The sequence below is a fragment of the Malus domestica genome, chromosome 15 (genome assembly GCF_042453785.1).
Source record: "Malus domestica chromosome 15, GDT2T_hap1".
Classification (NCBI taxonomy): Eukaryota; Viridiplantae; Streptophyta; class Magnoliopsida; order Rosales; family Rosaceae; genus Malus; species Malus domestica.
In genome coordinates, this window is record NC_091675.1 from 44,261,272 (window position 1) to 44,289,207 (window position 27,936).

Below are 27,936 nucleotides of genomic sequence, written 5' to 3' on the forward strand. Positions count from 1 at the left end.
TGTTATTATATGCACCCGGACAACCTCAAAGCATTTCCAAATGTAATTGTAGTATGATGTGAGAATAGGATTTTTCATGACCGGAATAATACGCATACCTCAGAAGTCCTGTCAAGAACCAATAGCCTCCGTTGCAGAGCTAAATAAATTGAGCAACAATACCATCATTATTATGACCCAAAAGCACCACCTGGTTGGTAGCGAGAAATTAATAATAATAATAATAATAATAACAAAATAATAATTTACAAAAATAATAAATTAAAGGTGGTGAGTTTGCCCTACGCGTGCCTTCTCGCCCCCCGCACGCCGTATATAAATCCCCGGCTTTCTCCATTTCCCTCACCCATCAGACGTAAGGCATCGCCGCATACCCTCTTTTTTTCTCTCTCTAGGTTCTTCTTTCATCTCTCGCTCTTCTTTTCCCATCCAGGAGAAAAAGGTATAATCTCTCCCCACAATCTCTCTGCTCTTTGATTTTCGATTTCGTGAACGAGTTTATCTGTGATTATTGTCTTTGATTGCGTGAGAGTTTGTGTTGTTCGACCCGAGCTGAAGTTTTTACGTTTCTTGATCGAGTTTCGTGTTTGTCAATCGGTACAGATCTGTGGATTTTAGGGTTTATTTTTTGTATTAATTTGTTTAATCTGAGTAGGATTTATGATTGATTTATTCCGTGCTGCTTGGATTTGGATTTTTCTTCCACTTTTGTGATATATTTAATTGTTATTGACCATTTCCTCAAAATTTAAAGTTCAAAGGAATCGTTACGATACACGCACGCACGCAGGCACGCACATGTATGAATGTATATGCTTAGTATATTGCCTAAACAAGTGAATACGTTTGGTTCTTGTAATATGTTTGATTTCCTTAATAGGGAAAGTCGTATTGTGTGTTTATATATGCTGCCAAAACTGCGTCTACGGATATATAATTCCTTGCCTCTTATATTTTTTGAATTGCTTAGTTACAAAAGAATAATATGCTTAGATTCGTGTTTGTGTTTGTGTTGTAAACCTTGTCCAGGTTTCTTCTCGGATCACAATTTTGCTTGATTGTTTGGACTTTGAAATTTATGGATTGCGATTTTGTTGTACTAGCGTAGGTTGAACATATATGTGTCGTTTTACTTTCAAATCAGGTTAGCTCATAACAATTTAATCACTGCGCTTATTTTTTGTGCTGGAAAGTTAATAATTGTTGGACATGAAGGGAAAATTAAGTTGTATTTTATCTGGGATGTAGTACATTTCTAGGCTCATGGGGACTATTTTGGAATTGTTCCAAGGAAATTGCCTGCGTGAACGATTCTTTTGTTAGGTCTGGTATCGGGATTATCTTTTGGTTTTCCTGCTGCTGTTAGAAGAAAAGTATGAGTTAGTATGAATAATTTTGTTCTGGTCTGTTTTCTTGATTTCATATTTTTATCTTACTCTTAACTGGTTTTCTAAACAGCTATATTATGTGATTGTAGGAAATTGTCATTTCAGTCTGCTGTATCTGCAATTTGTCAAAGTGGAGCGTGTGACGTCTAGAACTTATTTTATGTCTGAACGGGCCACTCTTTTTTTATCGTCAATTGGATTACTTGATGAATATAGTCCTACATCTAGAAAAAAGAGCAGAGCTGCTTCTGTTGAAGTTGAATGCATACATCTTGGTTTATTAGAGGGGAATAACACAGAGTTTCTTGGTTGCCAATTTATGCAACCCTGTGGTAAAGGAGGATTTCTAGTGTCAAGAGGCAACACCCTTCTGATATAATCTATCATCTCTCACACCATGGCTCTACAAAACATCGGTGCTTCAAACCGTGATGATGCCTTCTACAGGTATAAGATGCCAAGGATGATCACAAAGATTGAAGGCAGAGGAAATGGCATCAAGACGAATGTGGTTAATATGGTCGATATTGCAAAGGCCTTGGCTAGACCTGCTTCGTACACCACGAAGTATTTTGGCTGTGAGCTTGGAGCCCAATCAAAATTTGATGAGAAGACTGGAACTTCCCATGTGAATGGTGCTCATGACACTGCAAAGCTTGCTGGACTTCTTGAGAACTTCATTAAGAAATATGTGCAGTGCTATGGTTGTGGGAATCCAGAAACTGAAATTATTATAACCAAGACACAGATGCTAAATCTGAAATGTGCTGCATGTGGGTTTGTATCTGATGTTGATATGAGGGACAAGCTTACGACTTTTATCCTCAAGAATCCTCCAGAGCAGAAGAAGACAGCTAAAGAAAAGAAAGCCTTGAGGAGGGCTGACAAAGAACAACTTAAGGAAGGGGAGGCCGCTGACGAGGAGCAAAAGAAGCTTAAGAAGGAGGCAGCAAAGAAGAAAGGAACTTCTGGTTCAAAAGCATCAAGCAAGAAGAAAAACACTGGTTCCGATGAGGATCGCTCCCCAACTCACAGCCAGGGAGATGAGAATGACCAAGCTGCTGAGGAGGACGATGATGACGATGTCCAGTGGCAGACGGACACTTCCTTGGAGGCAGCTAAGAAGCGAATCCAGGAGCAGTTGAGTGCTGTTACTGCTGATATGGTGATGCTTTCTACCGTTGAAGAGGAGAAAAGGTCACCAAAGAAGTCTCCCGATCATGAAGCGAAGAAGCCTGAGACGAAGAGTCATCAGAACGGTGCTGATAATAATACCCATGAAAGACTTGTTAATGAGATCAAACAATCCTTGCAAAAGGGGACTTCTGCAGCTCGGCTTAAATCCTATTTGGGGACTCTTTCTGGCACACCCCAAGAAGTTATGGACGCCCTACTCGAGGCTCTCTTTGAAGGTGTTGGAAAGGGGTTCTCGAAAGTGGTTTCCAAGAAGAAAAACTACCTCGCTGCAGCCACCCAGACAGAGGGATCTCAGACGGTTCTATTGCAAGCTATCGAGTCCTTCAGTGGGAAGGCAAACCCTGATGCCGCAAAGGAAGTGGCTCTGGTTCTGAAATCATTGTATGATGTTGACATTCTGGAGGAGGAATACATTATGAAGTGGTACCAACAGGGCTTAGCTGGGAACAACAAGAGCTCCCCTATTTGGAAGAACTCCAAGCCGTTTATCGAATGGCTCCAGAGCGCCGAGTCGGAGTCAGAGCAAGAGTGACGGGCATTTCTCGATCGTTAGTTTAAACATCATTGTGCTGTTTCTTTGTTTGCTTATGCTTGTCATTGTATCTTGAAATAATGGTGGATGGCTGTTTTGGCTTTTCAGGCCTTCTGTTCACCCTTCAGCTGCGCTGTTGTTGTCTTTGGTTTTAATGTCGAGTGCGAGTCATTTGGTGGTGGTGGTGTCTGTGTGACCAACTGTTGTAAGTGACATTGGTTTTCTTATGCATTTGCCTTAATTATGTCTTTTCATGTTGACCTTTTGGGTTATGATTTCATTGTACTTTGTTTTTTCTCTTGATTTGATGATTTTCATGGGACTTGTACACTACTACTTCCTGTGCCAATGATACAACGTACGTGTCGAGGTCATGTTTAGAGAAATGTTATATTGACGCTTGCAAAACACACGCGGTAATTCTTGCTTTCACTTAGGCCTCGTCTAGTGTCTAGGATTTGAGTGGATTTGATATCGCTCTAGATCAATGTATTTTGAATTTGTCATAGTTGAAAATAGAAGATGAATATTAACCAAGAAACGTATACCTTCTAATCACCACACTTTAAAAAGGATCGGAAGGGATAAGTTTTTCTTGGTTAATTTATCTTCGACTTTTTGGGAAAAGAAAAAAAAATATTATCTTCGACTTTCAGTTATGACACAGATAAGAATTTGACATGCACTGTTTTTTCTTTTTTTTAAGAAAATTATCCCATCTGTTCTGATGTAGACACCAAACGAGGCCTTAAGGTTGTAGAAGAAGGTACACGAAAGGAAAATAAAGCGCAACGAATTATGTGTGTTTGAGTGTTTAACACTTATTAATTTGCTCTACCTGTCTGACGTAAGACAACTTTTACTGTAATATAATTTCATCGAAGGCTTCTTGCATCCCACACAATCATACATCTCATGAATTGCTGAGCCCATGGGCCGATAATAATACCTTTGCATGATTTATTTTCTTCCATTTGCTATTGGATTCATTTATTGTTCTCATTGACAAAGCCATCTTTGATCAATTCTAACAAAACTCTTCCCTTCTATCGTGATTGGCAATCAATTCAAGAGAGCTGCTCTCCTATGGTCCTCATTTTAGGACCTATGAGGTCATTTTTTACATAAGCCTTCAAATTACTTTTACGGTAGATTATACTAACTTAATTAATTCTTGTTACACGAAAATAAAATATTAATTGATAAAACAAAAAATCAGATGATAAAAGAAGATTTCATGTGCAAGTGGTCTTTTACTAGAGTGGTGGAAATGTATTAAGTCATTGCATGACAGTGTGGGTTCAAACCCCGTCAGTGGCTAATCTAACCAAATCTATCGTTTGACCCGAAAAAGAAGAAGATTTCACATCATATTGAACCACTTTCATCTGTAAAACCTAGTCTCCTCACCGAATAACTAAATCCAGCAAATCCAATAGGATAAAACCCTAATAACTTTACACATCCAATTTCATCTAGTCATTTATCAAATAATATTCAAGCCTAGTAAGTTATAGAGCACAAAAAAAATTGAGGTTGTGTGGTTTCGAAAATTGAGATCTCCTTCTTCTTGATCGCACCTGACGATGAAAAATATGAAACAAATCCTTCTTCCTTTTTCATACACGAAAAGGATAAAAATAAACTTAGGGGGAGAGAAGGGGAATAAACGATGGAGAGAGATAAAGATTAAGAGAGGAAAGGAATGTGGAGGAGAGAGACAATAGGGGAAGAAGACTTAAGGTTTTATGTGAGATTGTTTTTTTAATTTATTCACTTTGTAGAATTATTGTGTTTCGGTGTAACAATTATTATTTATGTTGATAGTTTAATCTATCCTAAGATTAATCTGATGAGTCATATGAAAACAAACCTTAAATATTCTCAAAATAAGAACCTTCGAAGAGCAGTTATGTTCAATTCAATTATATCCTTTAATACAATGTTAGGATTGAATATCCCTATGCTAAAAAATTAACGTATATTGAGATGATATAAGTTCACTTTGGCAAAAATTCTTTACATATATATATTATTTATTATACAAGCGATAATGGGAGAGTGAGAAGAAACCGATGACCTTACAAATTAATTTTGTCATGAGCTCTGGCTGAGTAAGAACTGCCTCAAAATTGAAGATTACCAAATTAATTTTGCCATGAGCTCTCAACCATTAGTGGCTAAGGGCAAGTTTTTATTTTCAAAATCATCTATACACAATTTTAGTAAGGTTCTGTTATCTACACACTTACTTTTAGTTCTTACACGTTATTTTTAATTTTTTGCTGTCGAATTAGATGAATCAAAGAAGATCAATAAATAGAAAATTAACACCGAAATTTTCAAAACAAAGTTTAATGAATGTGGTTTTCAAACTTAATCCACTTCACAATTTTTTCCAAAACTTTTGACTTCAAGTACAAGATGACAACAATGACACGAGTCACGTCTATGTCATTGTACATGACAAAACAAGGACAACAAAATGGCAGTCATGTCAGTCTGATATGACACGCGACACGCGTGTCCTAAGTCAGAAAAATAATATATATTCAAGCTTAGAAATTATTAAACTAACCAACCCCGAATTCAGGTTTTATGTGCCCATTTTCAAACAATTTATTTTTACTCTACTACCAAATAGATAAAAATCGTGCCCACGTCATAGACAAGGTATTTTGTTCTTACATTTCGTGAGGAGAGGATTCTCTCTCATTCTATTTTTTTTTTTATTTGAACGGTTACGATTTAGTCATATCAATAAATTATATTGAATTTCTTATATAGATAATAAGATAAAAAATAAAGTGTGAAAGGAAGGACGAAAAGAGATAAGAATAAGAAGAGAAAGGATCATACTCTTTTTCGTCATGGTTTTTTTTTTTTAGTGCGAGTTTTTAAGTTTAATTCGTATAAATAACGAGTTTGATTTTAAGTATTACGAATGATTTATTGTATGACTTAGTTTTATTTTTTCTCATCTCATATTAGAATATCGTAGTATAGAATATCGTTGGTTTTGATTTCATAAAAAAATTGATAAAGTTTTCTTCTTTAATATACTTCTTTTACGAAATAAAACTTAACGAAGCTTACAAAGAGAGTCCAAGTACAAGGCATCCCACACACTTAACAATCAATACATAGCTCGTTTGGATGTGCTTTTGAAATGATTGAAATCGTTTTTTATGAAAATGTTTTTAGAACCAATTATTAGTAAAAATGCAAGTAAATTCTGAAAAAAACACTTAAAATGCATTTGGAACAAAAAAACATTTTTTTTTTAAAAGTGCTTTCAAAACTTTTAAAAGGACATCCAAACGAGCCCTTAAACTAAACTAGCCTCGTCACGCATGTAGGCGTGTGGCACTTGTGCTTTTTTATTGTTTTATTGTTTTATTTTATTTATTTTGGAAATTATTATTAATTTTTAAAATCCTAATTTATGAAAACTTTAATCTTTTTGTCTTCTTCTATTATATATATATATATATATATATATATATATATATGCACTCAGAAAATTTTGTATGGTCTAAATGGGCTAAAACATCCGCTCATCGATAGAGCCAAAGAAGGCACACTGGGGGCAGATGCCCCACTCAAGTAATTCGTTTGTTTAGTTGCAGACTACAATTATATAATATACACGGGTTATCTGTGAAGAAAACATATGTATCTAATATCTAACATACATTCATTCTACTTATACTCCATATCAAATATTATATGAGCAATAGTGCTCTTGTTCTGTCATTCAAACCGAAAAAACTATCTCCCGCCTATCATGTACTTATATTTTTCTCATCACTTTGCCACTTTCCACTACTATATTGAAATTTTTGTAATATTGGAATTGTGAGACATCATCATTTGAAACCATCCTTAATATCATATTGCGTATAATCATACTATAATAAGGTTTTCTTAGTTGTTTTCGGTTGCCCCCACTAGAAGAAATTTCTGGCTCTGTCCCTGATTCACTACAAATTTAACTTCCCTTCCTCCACACATGAAAGAAGAGAAATGATGTATATTAAAATTTGTATTAAGTACATAAAATTCCCTAACCTTTTAGTATCATTCTTCATTGATCGTAATCTTTTCAAACATTCAAAATAGATATTCAATCTTTTAAAAAGTCAAATTTGTTACGCTAGTTAAATTTTTTGTCAAGTGACGGCAATGATGCTCTCACGTTTGGTAAGGTATTCTTTTGTAAAAATTAGAATGAAAGAAAAAACCCACTCAACCCCACAACCTCTTCTTGCCGCTGTCCACCCATTAACGGTCACCACCACCCACATCACTTCTAAACCCAACGCACCACCATCAACTCCATCCTACAACACAAACTGTCAACATTGAGAAGAAGGTCTTGGACATGGTATCAACCATGCACTGCAACAGTGCAACCATAATAATTATGAGCACAAGGGAACCAAGTGCTTAATGTTTGATGAAAATGTAAAGGCTCTACTAGGTGAGAATCGACAAATACGGAATTCGCTTGAGCATAATCTTCCTTTTTTAACCTGTTTTATTTATTTATTTGGTCATCGTCACCACACGTACAATTTAACTGAAATTTTTTTACTAGGACTAAACGAATCTGACTTTTCTAGTAAATTGGATACTTTTTTTGAAGTATTTGAAAATATTGGAACTAACTCGGAATGACACTAAAAGGTCGGAAGTTTTTATGTACTTAATTTTTGAAATTTTGAAAAAGGTGATTAAGTAAAACCTTCTTTATGAAAATAATATAATAAACATAAGTCGAGAGAGCATGATAATTGTTTTGAAAATCTTTATCTATCATGAATAAACTTCAAATTTGAATATCATGAAAATATTGAAATTACTGCAAATAAAAGGTTAAGATGGACTCAAATATTAGCATTGAAGAAATATTTTTATGCTTTATCATTACAAAACGTGTAAAAACAGAATTCAAAACCCTAACTTATCTGATTGCCATGCTTATCTTATTACAACAGAAAATTAGTTCATAAACGTAGAAAATTGAAAACGTTTAAATAACAAATTAAATAGAAGTAATAATTAATTAAAACTTAACTGAGTTTATAATTATGGAGTTTTGATGATGCCGAGAGTCCTTGTCTACAGGCAACACAACAGCTACGCTTAAAACCCGGTCCGTGCCATCTCTACCCTAACATCAGCTCATCATTTTTTTTAAGGAAAATTAATGAAAAAAATTTGAAAACTTTGAGTTTTAACTATAAGGACAAAATAAAGGAAAAAATGAATAGTACCAGGTTTGACTTTTTAGTGTTAAATGTGGTTTTTCGTTAAAATGAACAGTAACGTGAGCTTTTCGTTTAAACTCCTTTTTTTTTTAAAGAAAAGAAACGACATCGTGTTTAAGAGAGCGTCTTGTTACCTGTATATAGTATTATGTGGCTACAAGGCCTTCTACCACAGTAGTGCAGAATAATATTGTCTTTACACTACAGCGTGTATTATAATCTCATCGACTTTTTATTATAACATTTAGTCTAACAAATCTTTCATTTGACAAAATAATAATAATATTATGAGGCTCTTCGAATCAACAAAAAAAATAAAATTAATGCTAAATTATGCGCCAATATTTTGACATTTCATAAAACATGACAAACACGATAAGCAACTAAACAATGGAAGCTAATCCTTCATTTTTATTATGAGTAATGACATTTATACTATGTTTTTGTACCACATTTTCATACCACCTTAAGTGACATTTGATGTGGACAGCTGCATCATTTGAATTAATCAAAATTTTAAATTTAGTTCATTATTTAATAAACTAATAATTAAAAAAATAGTTAATTAAATAATGATTGTGGTATACAAGGAGTCTTTCTCCTTCATTTCCTTGGATTTTGCAAATTTTTCAAATGATGTGGTTGTCCACATCAAATACCATCTAAAATGGTATAAAAATATGGAATAAAAACACGGTATGAATATCTTTACTCTTTTATTATATTTCTGAAATTTTATAAATTTTATTTGTGAAAAGGACAGTTAAAACATAATTTAATTGATAAAAGAATCCTAAAAAAACTGAGAATAAAATCGTAACAACCTGATATGTTGACTTTTCTGAGGCAGTGTCAGTGTGGCATTCATTGACTGAGAATGAGGGCACACCAAATGCTGCTGCCTTTGGGATTTTCAAGTACAATAACAATCATCTCGCGCAGACTGCAATGGCATGCTCTATTCTCTGCTGGATTTACTTTTGTCAGCTCCCACTAATTGGTTTGTGCATAGAAAAAAAAACAAATAATATATAAGTAGTGAAAAATTTTAATTTTTAAGTTATTAACCTTTTAACACATATAATTCACCATTTATATAGGGATACGTGATGTAACAACTCGTGTGACAGTCACACTGAAAAATCTCTTCCCATGACTATGCAGATATGGTGCTATTTAAACATAAAACAGTCTCGTAAATTTACATGATATAATTTTGACAAAGAAGCACCAAATTTGAAAGTTTTATTCTTATTTTCACTGCATTGGCAGTATAGACTTACGTTATCAAATTATAAATTTGAATAATATATTGTGCACCATTTTTTCTTTTTAAATGTGACTAATAGAATCATTAACATCAACAAGTAACGTTTTAAATGTGTCGCACAAGCGTAAATAAATCGATACACATGATGAACCATGTATTTTTCATTTTATGAAAGCGATTTGACAATATAGCATATTGAAGGCATATTCCTTTATTAGCTTATGAATCGGAGTCGGGTATTAATCCCTGTAACCGAAATAAGAAGAAACTTTTACGATTATTGGGACAGTAAATTAAGAAAATGAGCTCATTGGGCAATGGTAAAAACACGATGTAACAAACAGTGAGGAGAGAGAAAGAGAGAGAGTACAAGGCAGTTGGTTGGAATAGGAGGCGGTTACATTTCTGTGGGCAGGGCAACACTGTAACATTGTGAGGACCATTTCGCCCCGAAACAATTAATATCGCCAGTATTATATTGCCCTTGGGTTTTGGTTGCGTGCCCGTTCTCCGACCCCAACACGAAGACGGCACTCTCTCTCTCTCTTTCTCTCTCTCTCTCCTTCTCCCTCCCTCTCTCCCCTCCTGTCACATACTCTGAGGCAACCTCCACCAAATCAGACACACTCGCTTTCTCTGTCTCTGTCTCTCCCACCTCTTCCTAAATCCCTAGCCCCAATAGTCCAGTATGCCTCCGCCTCACGGCCGTTCGATCGACCCCAAAGTCTGGCGCGCCTGCGCCGGAAACTCCGTCCAAATCCCCACCCTCAACTCTAGGGTTTACTACTTCCCTCAGGGCCACCTCGAGCAATCCTCCCCCTCCTCCGCTGCGCCTGTCCTCCTCTCCCCTCTCCTCCTCTCCAAGCCTCTCATTCTCTGCCGGATCTCCGACCTCCGCTTCCTCGCTGACCCCACTACCGACGAGGTCTTCGCCAAGCTGCTTCTCGTCCCAATTCCCAATGAGTTCCCCAGCATCGAGCCGCCCAATGGCGACAAACTCGACGCCGACGGTAATGGGGACTTGGAACGACAGGATGACAGAGTCTTTTCGTTCGCGAAGATACTGACGCCTTCGGATGCTCACAATGGGGGTGGATTCTCTGTTCCGAAGTTCTGCGCGGACACCATCTTTCCTCCGCTTAACTTCCAGGCCGACCCGCCGATCCAGGCGCTCTTCCTCACCGACCTCCACGGCGTCGTTTGGGAATTCCGGCACATATACAGGGGTACTCCGAGACGACACTTGCTCACCACTGGCTGGAGCAAGTTCGTCAACCACAAGATGCTCGTCGCCGGTGACTCCGTCGTCTTCATGAGGAACGGGAGGGGAGAGATGTTCATCGGCGTCCGTCGCGCAGTCAGGGCCAGCGCCAGCTCTGACTGCGCCAGGTGGAGCTATCACATTGGAGGCGGAGCGACGAACTCGATGAGGCTGAAGACAGAGGATCAGGACTGTTCTGGAAGGAAGGTAACGTCCGCGGAGGCCGTGGCCGAAGTGGCGGAGATGGCGGCGGAGGGGAAGCCGTTTGAGGTGGTGTATTATCCAAAAGCGGGGTGGTGGGACTTTGTGGTGAAGTCTGAGGTGGTGGAGAAGGCATTGAAGGTGTTTTGGACGGCTGGGATGAGAGTGAAGTTGGCTATGGAGACGGAGGACTCGTCCCGGATGACTTGGTTTCAGGGCACTCTGTCGATGGCTTCGGTACCGGACAATGGACCTTGGCAAGGCTCACCCTGGCGCATGCTTCAGGTATTGGTTCTTCTTCTTTGAGTCTTAGTTGATTTTAAGCTGCTATTATCTCCTAATTGATGCAAAATTAAGAAACTCATTTTGTATTTTGAACGGAAGAATTGGGTATTACTAAGTAGTGTAGTGTTAATCCACCCTCCTTTCATTAGGGAACATATCATGGTACTAGTTTATATCTGTGGAAATGTATCAGGAAGCAGATATGGGATTTAAATTTAAAGGAAATAGTCCAACTGTTATTTGGTTTTGACTTGATTAGATGCCTTTTGGGATAAGCAGACATTTTTACGTTTTAGTTTATCTGGGAAGATGCTACCATGGCGGCATTCTAATATGGCTCGGGTTGGCTGATTTTGCTGTTGGATTATAGTCCTGTTCAATTACTGGCATTTGTTAATGGCTTATAACAAATAGCCCACTTCTTGTTGCGCTTTAATTTTGGAGTAGAAGTTGACAAGAAAGAGCAGTTGATAGTTCGGTCCATTGCATCTCATGACACTGACTTTTCTGTAGACTTATTGGTTTTGGTTCAAATACTTGATATCAATTATGTTAAAATTCCTAAACTTGTATTTCTCTTGCTGCCGAGAAAAGGTTGCTGCCAAACTTACCGTTAAGAAAAGAAATACCATGTCAGGATAATCTGATTCGAGTTGTGGGCTGTTATCTATTGTGTTGAGGCACTGGTCCGTTCAAGTTTGCAGTTTAGCAAAGTATACTTTCTATGTTTCACAGCAAATCCTAGCTAAGTTAAAGAGGCGATTATATCAGGCATACAAACCCAAGAAATGAAATTTAACACACATGTACATATACACGCGCACGGAGAGAGGGGTGTTTATTATTTACAGTTAAATTTTAAGCCAAAATACATACACACAATATTGCAATTTTCTACATTTTGTTACATTCTGATATTATTGTTCTTTCTCTTCATTATTGACTGATGTTAATTTTTATAATTCTTGCCAAGCAATTAAAATAATTAATAACCTCTGTATTGTAGGTTACATGGGACGAACCTGAAGCTCTGCACAATGCTAAGAGGGTGAGCCCGTGGCAAGTCGAATTTGTTGGATCAACACCTTCAATTCATACAACGTTTTGCCCCACAAAGAGATTCAGAGCTCCTCTGAGTCATGGGCTGTTGATCAATGCAGAGGAAGAATTCTTCTTTCCTATGACAGGAGCAGCTAATTTAGCAATGGGGCCATTTAGTGCATCCTTGTTGAACTACAATTTTCCCGCGGGCATGCAGGGAGCCAGGCAAGATACATTCTCTGTATCTAATCTATCCCACTTGTTAAGTGAAAACAGTCCTCAGGCGTGCACTTACAATTCCTTTGGCAACAATGAGGTGCCAAAGCTGAAGAGGGTGTGTACTGAGTTGAACATTGGTAGTTCACAGTCTGACGAATTGTCACCAGATAGCCAGAGTAGTGTGGCATCCTTTGGGATGGAACTTGATGGAAACCGGTTGCAGACAAAGGTTGGCACAAGTTCCTTTCAGCTGTTTGGTAAGATTATTCATACAAACCAGTCTGTTGAAGGTGGTTCTGATGATGTTGGTTGCACCGAGGACAGTGGCAACAAAGAGTACAATGTAGCAGAAGGAGGGCACAACCATCTGGATCTTAATTTTACCGAACTTCTTGATAGGATTGATATTAAATGTCAAAAAACCTCAGCTGTTGATTCTTGTACTTTGTGAACTGTGCTGGTGGCTGCTGTGCCATAAATTGCTGTGCAGGTAAAATCTCTTCTCACTAAATCACATTGAAATGTCTAATCTACACGTACGTTATGATTGGATTTGGATCTGGCATGCTTCATGAGTTTTGAATCTTTATTCCTTTTATTGGACTTGCATGCATAAATCCTGTTTTGCCACTCCCTTCAACAAAAATATTATCCAACTGAAGTGATTTGAACATCTTGTTAATTGGGGATTTCAAGAAATAGCTTGCCTGAAGTTATTACTAAGTAAAATCGAAAAAGATCAAATACTGTGGGGACTATAGTTATGATTTCTTGAAAACCAATGGTTTCTACTTTCTAGTGGTTTTGGTGTGTGCAACCTGAATTTCTTTACAACCGAGCTTTGCCTAATGCTCGTTCTGCTGCATCTGTTTGCAGGCGCTCAAGGCCGGCGGGAAGCTGACTACTAGTCTGACTGTTGAAGTAGTTAAGTGTGTGGTGTGGGGGGTTTGTTTAGTTTGTGGTGTTGGACGTTTAAAACGTTCTGTGGGACTTGGTTTTCCATGTTCCAAGCAGATCGATGTTAATGCTTGATTGTGACCTTTTATTGCTTCAGAAATTGGTGTCCATTGTTTCTTTGATGGGTTAATTTTATTTATTATTGTTATGACTTCTAAAATACATTGCAATTGTTGCGTCGTGTCTGATTGAAGTTGCTCTCCGTTCAATATTGTCATGGTCATGGATAAGAATTGAGCTGGAGTCATCATATCAATGATTCAATGTGACTTTATGACCAATTGTTTGTTCAAATTACAATTTGACCTAACCTGTCCCATTAACTGCAATAACTGTCGGACACAGTACGAATTGCCATTAAGCATGGTATTTTCCTTTTTAGTTATCTCTGTTAGGTTGGGATCAGCCTCTCCATAAATGGGGGTAAGGCTAGCCGACATTCACCTCTTCCAGACCCTGCGTAAAGCGGGAGCCTTGTGCACTGGGTACGACCTTTTTTTTAGTTATCTCTGTTAGGGATGTCTTCGGATTCATTCGGTTTGGTTTTTTACCAAAATCGAAATGGTTCGGTTCGGTTCAATTTTTTTTTTTTTGGAGTTTTTTTTTTCTGGTTTGATTTTGTTCGGTTATGTTTTGGGTTTTTATTAATTTTATAAAATTTGTCTTCTTTTAATATGGAATTTAGAAAAGAGGTTTGCATTGGTAGACTAATAATAAGAAAATAGAAAAAGTGGGAAGGTAGTTGTACAAATACAAGATCATATAAACTAATCTTATTCTATCAACAACCTGAATTGCAAAGAAAAAGATCACCGTACCCTTTAAAAAAGTAAACAAATAGAGAAGATTTTTCAAGTTCCAAAACCTTCCAAAACTTTCTTCTATAACCAATGGAATATGCTCCCTAATTGAACCAAGCATGCTCCTTGAAAAAGCCATATGCTCAGTTTCAAACTTGGCAACAAAGCTTCACAAAAGAAACACTACAGGCATACATCCATAAAGTGTAAAGGATTCAGTTTGGTTAGGTTCATTTTGGTTTCCTAACCTTCAAAATCGAAACCTAACCAATAAAGTTTGATTCGGTTTGGTTTTTCCTTTTTCGGTTTTCGATGTTCGGTCCTTTTTTTTTCTTCGGTTTTTGGTTTTTTGAACTCACCCTTAATCTCTGTTGTCCTGGTGATTATGAGTTTAAACCCTTTCTCTTCCTCTAGTGTAAATTAAAATAGTAATATAGTTTGTATTAAAAAAATCTTGTTCTATGGTATAATAATATTCCTCTTCACCTCTAAGTGAGAAGTATCATATTTAATTTCCACTAATGATGTTGGTGTCAAATTTAACTCACATAAATAATGATAATGTATATATTTATTTTGAGTTCGATATTTAATTAAGGACTGACATACTCATCCCCTAATCTTAGAGTAAAAGTTGTTCATTTGAAGAAAAAAAAAAGACATGGTATAGTCCTGGGTGTCTCAAGATCGTTTTCGGGGTGATAGAATCGCCTAGAATGGTAGTGGGTCCTTTGAGCCCAAAAGATAAAAACTGATGGATCCTGAAGCCCATCTCATCCAGCTCTCCGCAAAACCAAAAGAAACCAAAACTACAAATTTCAGACCTGCCATTTGCCACATACCATCGTCGTCTCTTTGCCTCGAGAACTTGAACCTGCCTCGGCTGCCCTGCGGCGGCTTAAAGGCCTCGAACGGTCGGTCACCGCATCTCTACTTCACCAACTATCTGTCTGAATTTTAATGGCGAATTCGTTGTTTCTTCCAAATCACACCTTGGTAGCTCCGCCTCCTCGTAGCCTCTCCGCTTCTGTCTCCTCGAAACCCAACAAACCCCAACCACCTCTTCTTCCTTGTCCTCCTTCTCTTCGTCTTCTAGGGTTTAGCAGCTTCTCTCTAACCACCACCTCTTCCTCCTCCGTTATTAATCACAGCAGTGGCGGCAGTAGGAGGCGTGTCTCTTCCATCAAATCTCGTCTCACCCCTCAAGCCTCGGTTACCCCAGTAAGAAGGCTTTCTTCATTCTCTTATTCCTAATTTCGCTTTCTCTATAATTTTTAATTTCCTTCTGTTTATTTGCGTTATTCATCTCTTAATTAGTGGAAATTGGCTAAATTGTTATCTGTTATAAGTTGAATTCTCGATTTGGTGGCATTTGAGATTACTTGGCATTATCGCAACATCGTTTTGGAATGTTTTGCTTCAAACTGGAGCAGCAATTCAGCATTTCGCTTTTCGTAGATTCTGATATACACATTTTAATGGACTCAGACACTCGTGATGAATCCCTACTTCTCTTAGGGTTTAGGGTTTCGAAATCTTCCATGTTTATATTTACATGATTCGCTCATTTTGTATTAATCAACACTCTTCAAACTTTTAACTATTTGTACTTCTTTTGTCTTGCTTTGATCCTTTGTTTGTAACTTTATATGGTTGTGTTATTTGTTTTTCGTTTATAATTTATATTCTTGCTTACTTATCTTTATATTTTTATGGTTAGTTGAATTCCAGAAAGGAAAATAGTAAGGGCAATGCAGGACCTTCTGAAAGCGGAGCAGATCAAGAGCATTTTCCCCCTTTGAAAACCCTCCTTCAAATTTACAAGGAGGCTGTTTTTAACGGAGATGGAAAAACTGTTTCCGAAGTAGAAGCTATTATAGAAGTAATAGAAAATGAGAAGAATGAATTAGTCAAGAAAGTATCTTCTGCATCAGCAGAGATAACATCTGGGAAGGAGAAACTTATCCGCTTGCAAGCAGATTTTGATAATTGTAGAAAAAGATTTGAGAAGGAGAGGCTTACTGTAAGGACCGACGCCCAAGGAGAAGTGATTGAGAGTCTTTTGCCCATGGTTGACAATTTTGAGAGAGCCAAACAGTACCTTAAACCCGAGACTGAAAGGGAAGAAAAGATTGATGCAAGTTACCAAGGTATTTACAAGCAATTCGTTGAGATTATGAGGGGCTTGAGTGTAGCTGTCGTTCCAACTGTGGGAAAGCCTTTTGATCCTTCAGTAAGTGAAAGCTTTTGAGAATTACTTAGTTCAATTTATACTACAAAAATTAAATTATGCCTGTTTTTTGGTGAACTTAATTTATGCCTGTTTGCTTATTTTTTCTGGTCAACCATATTTAAAGTTAAGTGATCTTAGAATTCAATCTTGACTATGTGTACCGTTTGAAGGATTTAATATGATATCTTTTCTTGGGTCCAAATGATGGAAAAAAAATACTCCATGTTTAGAAAATTGGAACGGTGTTTAAGGTAGGATGTTGATAAGGGAATGATATGGAAAAGAACGGATGAAAACTTTTTCCCTATGCAAATTTTGTAAGATTATTTTTGGTTAAGTCCCTTGCATTTCTATACTGTCTCCCTTCTACCAATTGAAGGAAAAGCTATCTTTCTTTGTACTTTTCCTACCTTCTCCCTTCCAAACATGCTTCCCGTAGATTATTGTTTGTTTTGCTTAGGGGTGAGACATTCTTATGATGGAATTATTGTGTATATGGGCTCAGTATAAATCTTGACCTGTGCATTCAAATTTCTTTACCTGGAAAAGATTGGGACAACCTTAATGTGCACTAAGGCCCCAGTACATGCTCTAAGATTTTTGCAGTTTCCGATATCCGAACCTCCACTGTTGCTCAAGGGGCTTATCTACAGTCAAATTTTCAGGACCTCGAGTGAAAATTACTCGTTTGTGTGTCTACTGTTTACATCCGCCTGGTTAGGAGATTGTCCTACTCCTTCCAAACAGCATTTTATTGAATTCACTAAAAGCTATATGTTATTGATGTTAAGGTTTATGCAGAGTGATTAATTTCCCACTTCGCATACCATTCTTATGTGTTTTGCTTCTTATTGATTTAGGAATTTCCCACTTTGCATACCATTCTTATGTGTTTTGCTTCTTATTGATTTAGGCTCCGATGGGTCAAAATTTTCTTTGGTATGTGTAGAAGATATAATATTTTTCTGACTCTTGTACCTCAGTGATGAGTGGTGAAAATCTTTTACTCCCTGCCACCAATTGATCTGTACCTTGATAAACTTTCCGATGCCAAATCTAAGTTTTCAACTTTCTATTACAGCTGCATGAAGCTATTGCACGGGAAGAGTCTCAAGAGTTCACGGAAGGGATTATAATTCAAGAAATCCGCCGTGGGTTTTTACTCGGAGGTCGGCTTCTGAGACCAGCAATGGTTAAAGTCTCATCAGGGCCTGGCAGTAAGAAATCCCCTGTGGCCACTGAGAAAACAACTGCAGGAGTGGAGAAATGATAAGGTTTCTCATGGAAGCTGAATTAGAAGTTGGATACATCTGCTTTCATCGGCCAATCTGGAGTTTCTTGTCAACGGCTACGGTTGTTCGAAAGTTTCCGAGGTATAGAAGTTCAAATTAAATTGTCACAATTGGCATGTACAAGAAGCCAGGCTCATTTTTTGAAAGTTCGATTTAAATTGTCACATTTGGATGCGGGTGCTATACTTTTGTTTCACAAGAAAGCACTCGTTATTTGTAATTCTGGGAATGTTTTGTATTAATCACATGGTTCTTGATAGCAGAATGAAAATGCAGCTCATTGATCTCCAACATACTAAATTGTGCTACATAATGTTATATAAAATCGTTAAGCTTCGGGGCCGTTTCATTCATAACCATTTCATGTTGTCTTTGGCTTTCAGTACACTTTTTATTTTTTAAAAAAATAACTAAAATTTTGTTTGGTAACTACTTTCAGTTTTCAGTTTTCAAAAACGTATAAACTGAATTTCATAAAGTGAAAATTCATGGCAAAATTTGAAAATTAGAGAAGGTAGTTTTCACTTTTCTTTTTTTTTGAAAACTGAAATGAGTTACTAAACATGATTTCAATTCTTAGTTTTTAAAAAAGTAAAAATAAAATTTAAAAACGAAATGGTTATCAAATAGAAGAAATCTCATATGCAAATCGCTGGTCATTATTCTAAAAAAAAGTTTCAATGCTGGTGTTACACTGAAAAGGCCATTTGGAGTTATTCACTTATTTGGTAGAAAGAATAGTGTGCATCCATTTAATTTCAATATTACAAATTGAAAAAAAATTATTTCGTTTTGTTTGGCTATTTGTACTCATTGTTAATAAGATAGAGTGCTAATAAACCCACCTCATTGTCTTATCCACCCCACTAGTTTATAAAAAATTTACTACCATTTTTACCCTTTTGTAAAATTACATCAAAGGACTTGGAAAAATCTCCCCACCCACGATCACATCGCCGAGGAGGCCTACGCCGTCATGGCTCTCAAGTGTGTCCCCGCTGACATCCGATCCCAGGGCGGCGTCGCCCGAATGTCCAACCCCCAGAGAGGGAAAGAGAGAGAAATTGCAGACCACCACCACCACCATTCAACTACCACCACCGTCAAACCCATACGCTCTCGGTCACTAACAACCCCAACGATTCGTCAATCTCAAACTGCTCTAAGAAAATTGAGTTCTCGGACCCACCATCTGCCTCCACAATATTGACAACGACGACTAATGGTCTAGTTATTCCAGGTTGAGTCTCGCGCGCAGCGGCTGCATCTCGAGATCGTTCCATGGTTGTTTATTGTTCTGTTCAAATTTTTCATAAAATTGGTATGAGGGGTTCGATAAACCTATCATCATTCGATTTGCATGCTGTAGATGTAGATGGAATTTCAAGAAGAGAGCCTCTCATGTCCAATGGCGACTGCAAAACCCAAGTCCTCTCTACCAACATCACCTATCACCTCCTTCACCAAGTAATGTTATCTCTTTCAAATTTGATTTATATCTTCACTATACTCGTCTTAAGGATAGGACAATTTTACCAAGTAATACCCCGACCAATTCATTCTACTCATTGATCTTTATTAGTCTCATTGTATTTTTATTCATTGTAACATATAACTGAAATATTCTAGTAATGGGACACTTTGTTCTGAAATACTTTTAAATTTCTAGTTTTTATGAAACTTAATGATGTAGCTCCTTCTTGCTTTGTTTGGCTATTTGCACTCATTTTTAATAACATATTGTATGCAATGTTAATATAAACATAAAAGTTAGTCTTGTACAAGGTTGGTTTCGCGCCATAAATAGGATGGAACAGCCCAACTTGTTGTACATTCTTAATTTGAAATCTAAAATAATATTGATAAAAAACAGAACGCCAAAGTTAAAAGAATAACCTATTTATACAACAGTATGCTAGCCTAGAAATCCTAATCCTTGTTTTAAAAGAAATCTCAATCCAACAAAGATTTACTTAGTTAATCTCTTTCCTATTAATACTACTTAATAAATCATAAACTTTAGAGTAAATTACTGTTTGCACCCTCAAGTTTGTCAGCAATTTAAAAATTATTTCAATGGTAGATTTCGTTTGCAAAAGTAGTGAGGAGGGTTTATGTCCGGTTTCGTGTCTTGGTTTTACGACTAGCAAGCTTGATTGGGAGAATCCATGTGGACGTACAAAACAACGTGCCAACGGTTGATAGCAAACTTCACTGCAAGTCTAAGAAGGATGACTTGGGCAATCATGTACTCTCTCCTGGCGACATGTAGAACTTTACGTTTCGCAACAATTTATAGAGCATAACCCTCTACTGGCCTTGTATGTGCTAAATGCAGCCTTGGTCCATTTTCCATCAGGCTTTTGCCACTGCACGTAGCAACACTAGAGAGTTATGCCCCATAAATTGTTGTGGAACGTAAAGTTGTAAGTGTCGTCAAGAGAGACTACATTATTACCCAGGTTGTCCTTCTTGATAAAAGTGGAAGATAAAAGAAAAAGCCCTTTCTTTCCTTCAACAATCAGAACAAGCTGTGGGAAAATCTCTACAAGAACTACACTCCTGAAGATAGAGCGAGCCCACCAATGCTCCGGCCAATGCATACTACTCTTTTATCTTTATTACTCTCACTGCCTTTTTATTCACTGTAACATATAAATGAAATGTTTTAGTAATGAGCCACTTTGTTCAAAAATACTTTTAAATTTTAAATTTTTATGAAACTTGATGATGCAGCTCCTCCTTGTTTTGTTTGACTGTTTGTACCCAGTGTTAATGTGATATTGCATGTAATGTGTATATAAAGAACAAAGTTAGTCTCATTGCATAACGCTGGGCTCGTTATAAATAAGTTGGACCAGCCCAGCTTGTTGTACAATCTTAATCTGAAATCTAAAATAATATTGATAAAAGGTATATTTGTTGGTTTGCCTCCAAACTTGTATAGACCTGTCAATTTCTCTTAGAATTTTAATTTTAGCCGATTATCTCCTAGACTTTTATAATTAGCCAATTTTCCCCTTGAACTTTAATTTTAGTTGATTACCCCCTTGAACTTTTATAAATAGCCAATTCTTCCCTTGGAGCTAGATTTTAAAAAATTTCAACCAATTTTCCATTCATTTTGATCACGCAGACAACACACGACAATTGTACGAGACAAAAAGAATGGAAAATTAGATGAAAGATTTTACAATCAAATAGTAAGAGGGAAAACCGACAAATACCCCTTGATAAAAAACGAAACGTGAAAGTCAAAGAATAACCTATTTAAACTAGATATGCTAGCCTACAAATCCTAAACCTTGTTTTAAAACAAACCTCAATCCATCTAGGATTTACCCACTTAATCCCTTTCCTATTAATACTAAACAAATCACAAACTTTAGGGTAAATTACTCTTTAGGGTCTAGGGTTTAGGATTTAGGGGTTTAGGGTTTAAGGGTTTAGGCCTTAGGATTTAGGGTTGGATTCAAAATTCTGATTTCGATTTGAGTTGGGGGAACATCCAAATTGAATTCGACTTCAGAACAAGTGTTAATGTTTTATTTGTGGAATCTGGAAAACACTTAAGAATGAAACTACAGAGGAAGAAAAAGGGTCTCACGTCGGATGCAATGATGTTAGATCCATGATTTTCATCTAGTTTTTAAAGTACTTTCTAGTTTTGCCATAAAATGATGTTTTCGAATAATTTTATTAGAACTACATGTTATTAGTATTTCTCTTTATTTGTAAGTAAGAAGTCTCACACCCTGCTTACAAAAATTACGAGTTTGAAACATAGTTATTATGGTTGGCTTGTTGTGTTTTTAGCTCAAATCTCCCACTTAAAAAGAATAGGGTTAAATAAAAAATAAAATAAAATATGTTTTGAATATGAAATGGAGTTTTGAGGTTCTTAATTGTGAAAGAGTCATAGGTTTTTTAACCCAATGACCATCATTCATGAGATTTGAATTCATAATCTCCTTCAACAAAATAGAGTCTAAGGGTCACGATCATTGATATTACCTGAAGGCCTTGTTTGGTACAAATGATTTGAGGAAGAAATGAAAAAAGTTATCCCAACTTGGAGAAAAAACGTGAATTAATCATGAAGAAAACTTATTCATTTCAGTCTCCCAAAAAGATGAAATTAAAAGGAAGAAGCTTTCTTCATGTCTTAACTATATTCTCCAGAAAATAAAAATAAAAATTATTCTCCTCTACTTTCGATACAACTTGAATTTAGAGAATTATCCAGTTCAAAACTACTGCACTCCAAACAACTATTGCATGGCACGCCATGGACCAGGCTTAAAACATGGAGATACCAACTATTGGCATAAAACTTCTCTTGGGGATATTCTTTGATTCCATTCACTTTTTAATTATCAAATAATGATATGAATGAAAATATATACATACATGTCCAAACACCCTATATCTCTATGCCTCAACAAGTGATTTTGAGACTTCAAATTTGATAATGGGTAGCATGAAAGTCTGGTTATGCAGATTTCTGGCTTTGCATTCAAATCTGAGCAACGAAGCCCGTGTGCCTTGCACGTTGTCAAACAAGGGCAGCCAGACAACAATGGAGAGTGCTAAAAAAGTGTTGAAGGCTAGCATTGAAAGACAGGTCGGAAGGTACTTTGATTCCAAGCAAAGGAGCCCTGGCGGACCTATCCACGACTTTACTAGTTCTTGGCCATAATCGTCGGAGCTTCTGATCAGCTGAATGTGTTCCAATGCCAGGGGGCATAAATATACTTGAACCCTGCAAATAGTACTTGGCTGTAAGACATAATGTATATAGGCCCAGGAAGCACAACCTGAACAGGGATGCAACTTATGCTCGGTGAGTAATATAATTCTTGTGATTTGTGTTGTGTTCATGTGCACCCTGATTAGTTAGTAAGTTTCAATGTGATCTGAGAGGCAAAAATGTTTAGTTAGTTCACTAAGACCATGGCTTCATAAACACTGATCCAAGCATCAGTCGGTAAAAGGATAAGGTAACTATTTGAATTAAATTACAGAATACAATTACTATTAACAATGTAATCGGCTTAGTTTATTTAATATGCAAAAAGACACCCAAAATAAAAGTAGATGAATGAATAAATATTAAAGACGAAAACTACCTTCTCTGTGTTCTTGCTTCTTATGGGACATGAACACTCAGGAGAATGTCACGGTGAGTGCTTCCTCCAGTGAAAATCTGCACTTATAAATATCTTCTTAAGAGCAAACTTGGAAGGTCACATATCCGCAACAATGTAGGAATACAAATAGCCAAAACCTCTTTAACAAGGAAGATAACTCTGTTGCCCTTGCAGCCTCCAGCCGGTAAGCTTAAAGCATGACCAGTGCAGGAACCTTCTAAACGTGCCTTTTCTGCATGCTAGGAATACAAATAGCCAAAACCTCTTTAACAAGGAAGATAACTCTGTTGCCTTGCAGCCTCCAGCCGGTAAGCTTAGAGCATGACCGGTTCAGGAACCTTCTAAACTTGCCTTTTCTGCATGCTTGTGATAATTGTGCACAAGAACTCTGCCTTGATCAAACAACATTGAAGCTCAATTTGGAAAGACACCAAATTTTGATGCTTCCCCAAATGCTTTTCGTATGCTCTTTTGACTCCAGCACAGATATCACCATTGTCAGGAAGTAACTTCCAAAACTTATAACTCGGGTATCTCACCTTCTTATGGTGATAGAAGCATAAACATCTCCCCTCTCATCAATCTTATATAACTTTGGCTGATCTCTGGCAGTCTGACAGATATCAAATTCTTAAGACATAAATTGGAGGATTAGCATCTGAAAACTTTTCCATCTGCTAATTTTTGTTTTCCAAAACATGATTATGGGGAAATCAAAACTGGCACTACCGAAATAATTAACCACCTATATGCCTGAAAGAGAAGCTCAAAGAGCACGAAGTTTGTTCTTCAATCATTAGTGACATTTTCATCCTTCTTCCACTAAGCTATCATGATCACAAGCTCAAAGCCTACAGTAAAGGTTATAACTCAGGCTCAACCCCCGCTAACTGCATCTCCCCAAACCAGGCAATGGCCTTCTTGGCCGTTCCGTTAGTTGAATTAGCAGAAAGCATGGAGTTCAATACAGAAGCATCCCCTTTAACTTCAAAGTCGAAGACTGATTTGGCATCCTTGATACTACCACAGTTAGCATACATGCCTATCAAAGCACTTGCAAGGCTATAATTAGACTGATCAAGATGACTCTTTATGATATAGCCGTGTAGTTCTCTTCCAAATCTCAGACCTTCCGTATCACCACAAGTAAGGAGAAGTATCATAAGCGTAATAGAGCTTGGTCCAAGACCTTCTTCCAGCATTTCACCGAAAAGTTCAAGAGCTCGGTCCAGCTGCTTGTTGTTGACATGGCCTGCAATCAAAGCATTCCAACAGATTGTGTTTTTACCCTCAATTCTCCTAAATACTTCAGTCGCTGAAACAATATCAAGACATTTTGAATACATGTCGATCAATGCGCTTGAAACATAGATATTATGCTCAAGGCCAGTCTTCAACGAGTATCCATGGATTTCCTTCCCTTGGCATAGTAGATTGAGATCAGCACAAGCTGCAAGAGCACCAGCAATAGTAATGGAGTTCGGTTCAATTGACTCATGGAGCACATCATTTCCAAAGCAACCACTCGATGAGGATCGCATGGTCTGGAACAGTTGTAAAGCTTCATAACTAAGCCCAAATTGTTGAAAACCAGAAATTAAAATGTTGAAAGAAATAATATTTGGCTTCAAATCCCTCCGGACCATCTCATAAAGCAACTCATATGCCTCATTTATTTGCCCGCTTCTTGCATGGCCGGTCAATAGTGTGTTATAAGATACCACATCAGGTTTTAAGCCATGATGATGCATCGCTCTAAGAAGCTCTAACCCCTTATTTGCTTCTCCTTCATTTACATAAGCTGCAATCATCTCATTCCACATAGAAATGCTTTTGCTCTCAGCCTTGGAAAAAATTCTCTCTGCATAATCTTTCATCCCGGTTTTTGAATACATATCAATTAACGAACCCTCCACATGAATGTTCCCACAAAGCTGACGCTTTAGAGCAAATCCATGAACAGCCTTGCCTAAGCTTAAATCTTTTAAGCCTGAACAAGCTGGTAAAATGCTTGCAATTGTAACAGAATTTGGATCCTCGGGGAAACATATCATATTATAGAACACTTCCAAAGCATCCTCGAAAAAGTTATTCTGAACAAAACCGGAAATTATCCCATTCCAAGTACCAACCCTCGGCCTCAACCCTTCTTCCTGCATCGCTTCCAAATACTGAAGAGCTAAATCAGTCTCTCCATTCCGTGCAAACCCCGATACAAGCGCATTCCAAGAGATCAGGTCAGGCTTGACACCATTCAGCTGCATGGACTTAAAAACCTCTATTGCCTCTTCAAAAATGCCTTCATTCATGAAAGCGGAAACAAGGGCAGTCCACGAAACCACATCTCTTTCCCTCATTGCATCAAACACACTCATTGCAGATCTGAAGTCCCCGCAATTGGCATAAAAATCAATAAGCGCATTCCCCACGTAAACATCGGAATCCAAAGACTTCCTTATCACAAACCCATGAATCATCTTACCAATCCTCAACATCCTCACCAGAGCACACGCTTTCAGAACCGTAGGCACAACATATTTATCAGGCATCACGCCCTCATCAACCATCAACTTAAACACCAAAAACAAATCTTCCCACCGCTCCGACCGACAATACGCGCTTATCAACGCCGCATAAGTGGGTACAGTTCTGTTGGTAATATCATTGAACATTTTACGTGCATAGTCTAAAAACTCATTATTCTTAGAGTAAAGCATAGCGAGCTTGTTTCTTACCCAACCATTATCCTCAAACGCTTCCAACTTCAGAACTTGGGCATGAATTTGTCTACAGTCGGACAAAGGGTTGCTCTTTAGCAAAGAAAGGCAGCGACCAATCTCAGAACTGGGTTGAGCAGCTTCTGGGTTGTGGCTGACTTTGGCGGTCTTTTTGGCGGGAAGGGGGAGATGAGCTTTCGGGTTTGGTGGGCTTGAGAGTGTGGCGGTGGCGGAAACGACGGTAGTGGCGGTGGAAGCTTGAAATTTGAACTTGGGTTTGTGGGAACTGCTGGGTTTTTGTGAGAGGGAAGCTTCCGCGAGTAGGGGATTGCTGGGAAGCAAAGAAGTCCGAAGGATTCCCATTTCCAGAACGAAAGAAATCGATGATGAGATGACAAATCCGCCCAGTAGAAAGCAACGGAAATGGATGAGGAGGAGGAGGAGGAGCACTCAGCAGCAGAGTTCTGCGGCGCGCGAAGATACAGAAAGAAGAGGCCGAGTAATGTAATGGGCTTGTCTTTTTCTGTTTTTGAAGTTTAAGATGGAGGGTTGGGTTTTTGCCTCTCCAACGAAACCCTGTCGTTTCAGTGTTATCTTCACTTGGGGGTTTTTTTTTTTTGTTTTTTATTTTATCAAATTTGTTAGATTACGTGTTATATCAAAGAGTCGATGGGGTTTAAACTCACTTCGTGGTACAAGAGCAACATTCCTTCCCACCAATGTAGAACGTCACGAAACAAATAATTGAATATACTTGGACACAAAAGCCCTGAAGCAAAAAAATATTGCAGTTTGACATTAAAAATTGGAGAACAATTCATATGGGCATTTTCGACAAACAGTAATTATTTTAAATGGGTTGAATGTAATTTGGTTGTCTAGGTTATTTCTTTTGGTATTTTCATTTTGACAATCGGATGTGTTAGTGAGTTAAATTATTAGTTGTTCGAATGAGGAAATTAGTAGAAATTGAACTCGCACTATGATACACAGACATAATTGTTTTCATTAAAAGAGCAAACGGTGAAAACACCAAGTTATAAAACAAAGACAACCACATCAATAGAATCAAAAACATCCACATAAGCACAAAGCTACAGACTTGGGGCTGGTTTGGTATTGTTGTGCTTTGAAAAAAAACTGTTTCTGCTGTGCTGTAAGAATAAGAGCAGGGAAATAAAGCAGCAGAGTGTTTGGTAAATTTTTTTGTAAAAGTGTTGTTGGAAAAGAAAAAAAAAGCAGTATTATGTGTTTGGTAAACTTTTATGTAAAACAACTGTGATTATGAGAAATGACAAAAAATTATATAATACTAGATGTGCCATTAATTTAATTTTTTTAACAAATAAAGATGAATTACTAAATATACTACAAAAATATTTATAAACTTTATGATTGAGTGATGGTTAGGAAATGTTAGAGTTGGAAACACCGGAATTAGACCATTTTCCGCCTCTGTCCCATTGGCGATGAGATGGCTGATATTTGGCGTCGGAGCCTTGAATTGGTACCCGAATCGAAACTCATATGAGGAAACCAACAGATCAACCGGATGATCGAGTTTTCTCAAAGGTCGAGCATTGGATTTCGTTGATGAGGAGTCGTAAACGGGGGCGGATTTTGGTGAGTTGGATAAGAAGAGGAAGGCGAATGCGGAGAGAGCAGGTGGTGAGGAGGAGAGAGATGAAGATGACAGTGGTGCTGGGTTTATGAGAAGGAGAAGACGATGGGATCAGAAAGGCGGATGAGTCAGTGTTGAAATAAAGCAGCACCGCCGATTAGTCAGGCGAGTCTTCGTCATGGGTGGGGATCAGAGTGGCTTTCATGGGCGGCAAATCCGAACCCATATAAAGAAACCAAGTGATTGATTCTGGTTTTTTCTTCGATGGGTCAGATAACTGAAGAATTTGGGATGTGGGTATTGATGGTGAAGCGTTTAGAAAGAGAAAGTGGGGGGTTGGAGTGAGAAGCAAGGATTAAAGGTTGAGTTTTTGGGTGGAGCTGTAGATGTTGGTTTGGTGGAGGTTAGCTTTCACAGCTTTTGGAGAAGACGACTTGTTAATGAATTATAGAGGAGATTGGGTCAAGAGGGAAGTCAGGGTTCAAAAATGGGTTGGAAT

The 27,936-nt window shown here is 37.5% G+C and overlaps 4 protein-coding genes across 4 annotated transcripts; 3 read left to right on the forward strand and 1 right to left on the reverse strand.

Moving 5' to 3' along the window:
- The first annotated feature begins 258 nt into the window (after positions 1-258).
- On the forward strand, positions 259-3,377 carry LOC103401870 (probable eukaryotic translation initiation factor 5-1). Its single transcript, XM_008340584.4, has 2 exons — positions 259-442; positions 1,478-3,377. The coding sequence occupies exon 2, from the start codon at positions 1,786-1,788 to the stop codon at positions 3,115-3,117; it is 1,332 nt and encodes a 443-aa protein (XP_008338806.1). The 5' UTR covers positions 259-442; positions 1,478-1,785; the 3' UTR covers positions 3,118-3,377.
- A 6,766-nt stretch (positions 3,378-10,143) lies between these two features.
- On the forward strand, positions 10,144-13,784 carry LOC103401869 (auxin response factor 17). The gene is made up of 3 exons (XM_008340583.4): positions 10,144-11,407; positions 12,414-13,157; positions 13,544-13,784. Exons 1-2 carry the CDS (start codon positions 10,349-10,351, stop codon positions 13,116-13,118), a joined length of 1,764 nt encoding a protein of 587 aa, XP_008338805.3. The 5' UTR covers positions 10,144-10,348; the 3' UTR covers positions 13,119-13,157; positions 13,544-13,784.
- Positions 13,785-15,199: 1,415 nt separating this feature from the next.
- LOC103401926 (uncharacterized) lies at positions 15,200-18,240 on the forward strand. Its single transcript, XM_070814888.1, has 3 exons — positions 15,200-15,645; positions 16,145-16,657; positions 17,739-18,240. Exons 1-3 carry the CDS (start codon positions 15,385-15,387, stop codon positions 17,925-17,927), a joined length of 963 nt encoding a protein of 320 aa, XP_070670989.1. The 5' UTR covers positions 15,200-15,384; the 3' UTR covers positions 17,928-18,240.
- Positions 18,241-22,271: 4,031 nt separating this feature from the next.
- On the reverse strand, positions 22,272-26,415 carry LOC103416205 (pentatricopeptide repeat-containing protein At1g19720-like). Its single transcript, XM_017327032.3, has 2 exons — positions 23,079-26,415; positions 22,272-22,711 (listed from the first exon to the last, which is right to left on the reverse strand). Exon 1 carries the CDS (start codon positions 26,177-26,179, stop codon positions 23,963-23,965), a length of 2,217 nt encoding a protein of 738 aa, XP_017182521.3. The 5' UTR covers positions 26,180-26,415; the 3' UTR covers positions 22,272-22,711; positions 23,079-23,962.
- Between the last annotated feature and the right edge of the window lie 1,521 nt (positions 26,416-27,936).

What these genes read in the sequence shown, in the direction of transcription:
- LOC103401870 (XM_008340584.4), top strand. Translation starts at nt 1,786, where the DNA reads ATGGCTCTACAAAACATCGGTGCTTCAAACCGTGATGATGCCTTCTAC.
- LOC103401869 (XM_008340583.4), top strand. Translation starts at nt 10,349, where the DNA reads ATGCCTCCGCCTCACGGCCGTTCGATCGACCCCAAAGTCTGGCGCGCC. An exon ending in CACCCTGGCGCATGCTTCAG is followed by an intron (nt 11,408 to 12,413) that starts GTATTGGTTCTT and finishes TCTGTATTGTAG; the next exon opens with GTTACATGGGACGAACCTGA.
- LOC103401926 (XM_070814888.1), top strand. Translation starts at nt 15,385, where the DNA reads ATGGCGAATTCGTTGTTTCTTCCAAATCACACCTTGGTAGCTCCGCCT. An exon ending in CTCAAGCCTCGGTTACCCCA is followed by an intron (nt 15,646 to 16,144) that starts GTAAGAAGGCTT and finishes TTTTATGGTTAG; the next exon opens with TTGAATTCCAGAAAGGAAAA. An exon ending in GAAAGCCTTTTGATCCTTCA is followed by an intron (nt 16,658 to 17,738) that starts GTAAGTGAAAGC and finishes TTTCTATTACAG; the next exon opens with CTGCATGAAGCTATTGCACG.
- LOC103416205 (XM_017327032.3), bottom strand. Translation starts at nt 26,179, where the DNA reads ATGGGAATCCTTCGGACTTCTTTGCTTCCCAGCAATCCCCTACTCGCG.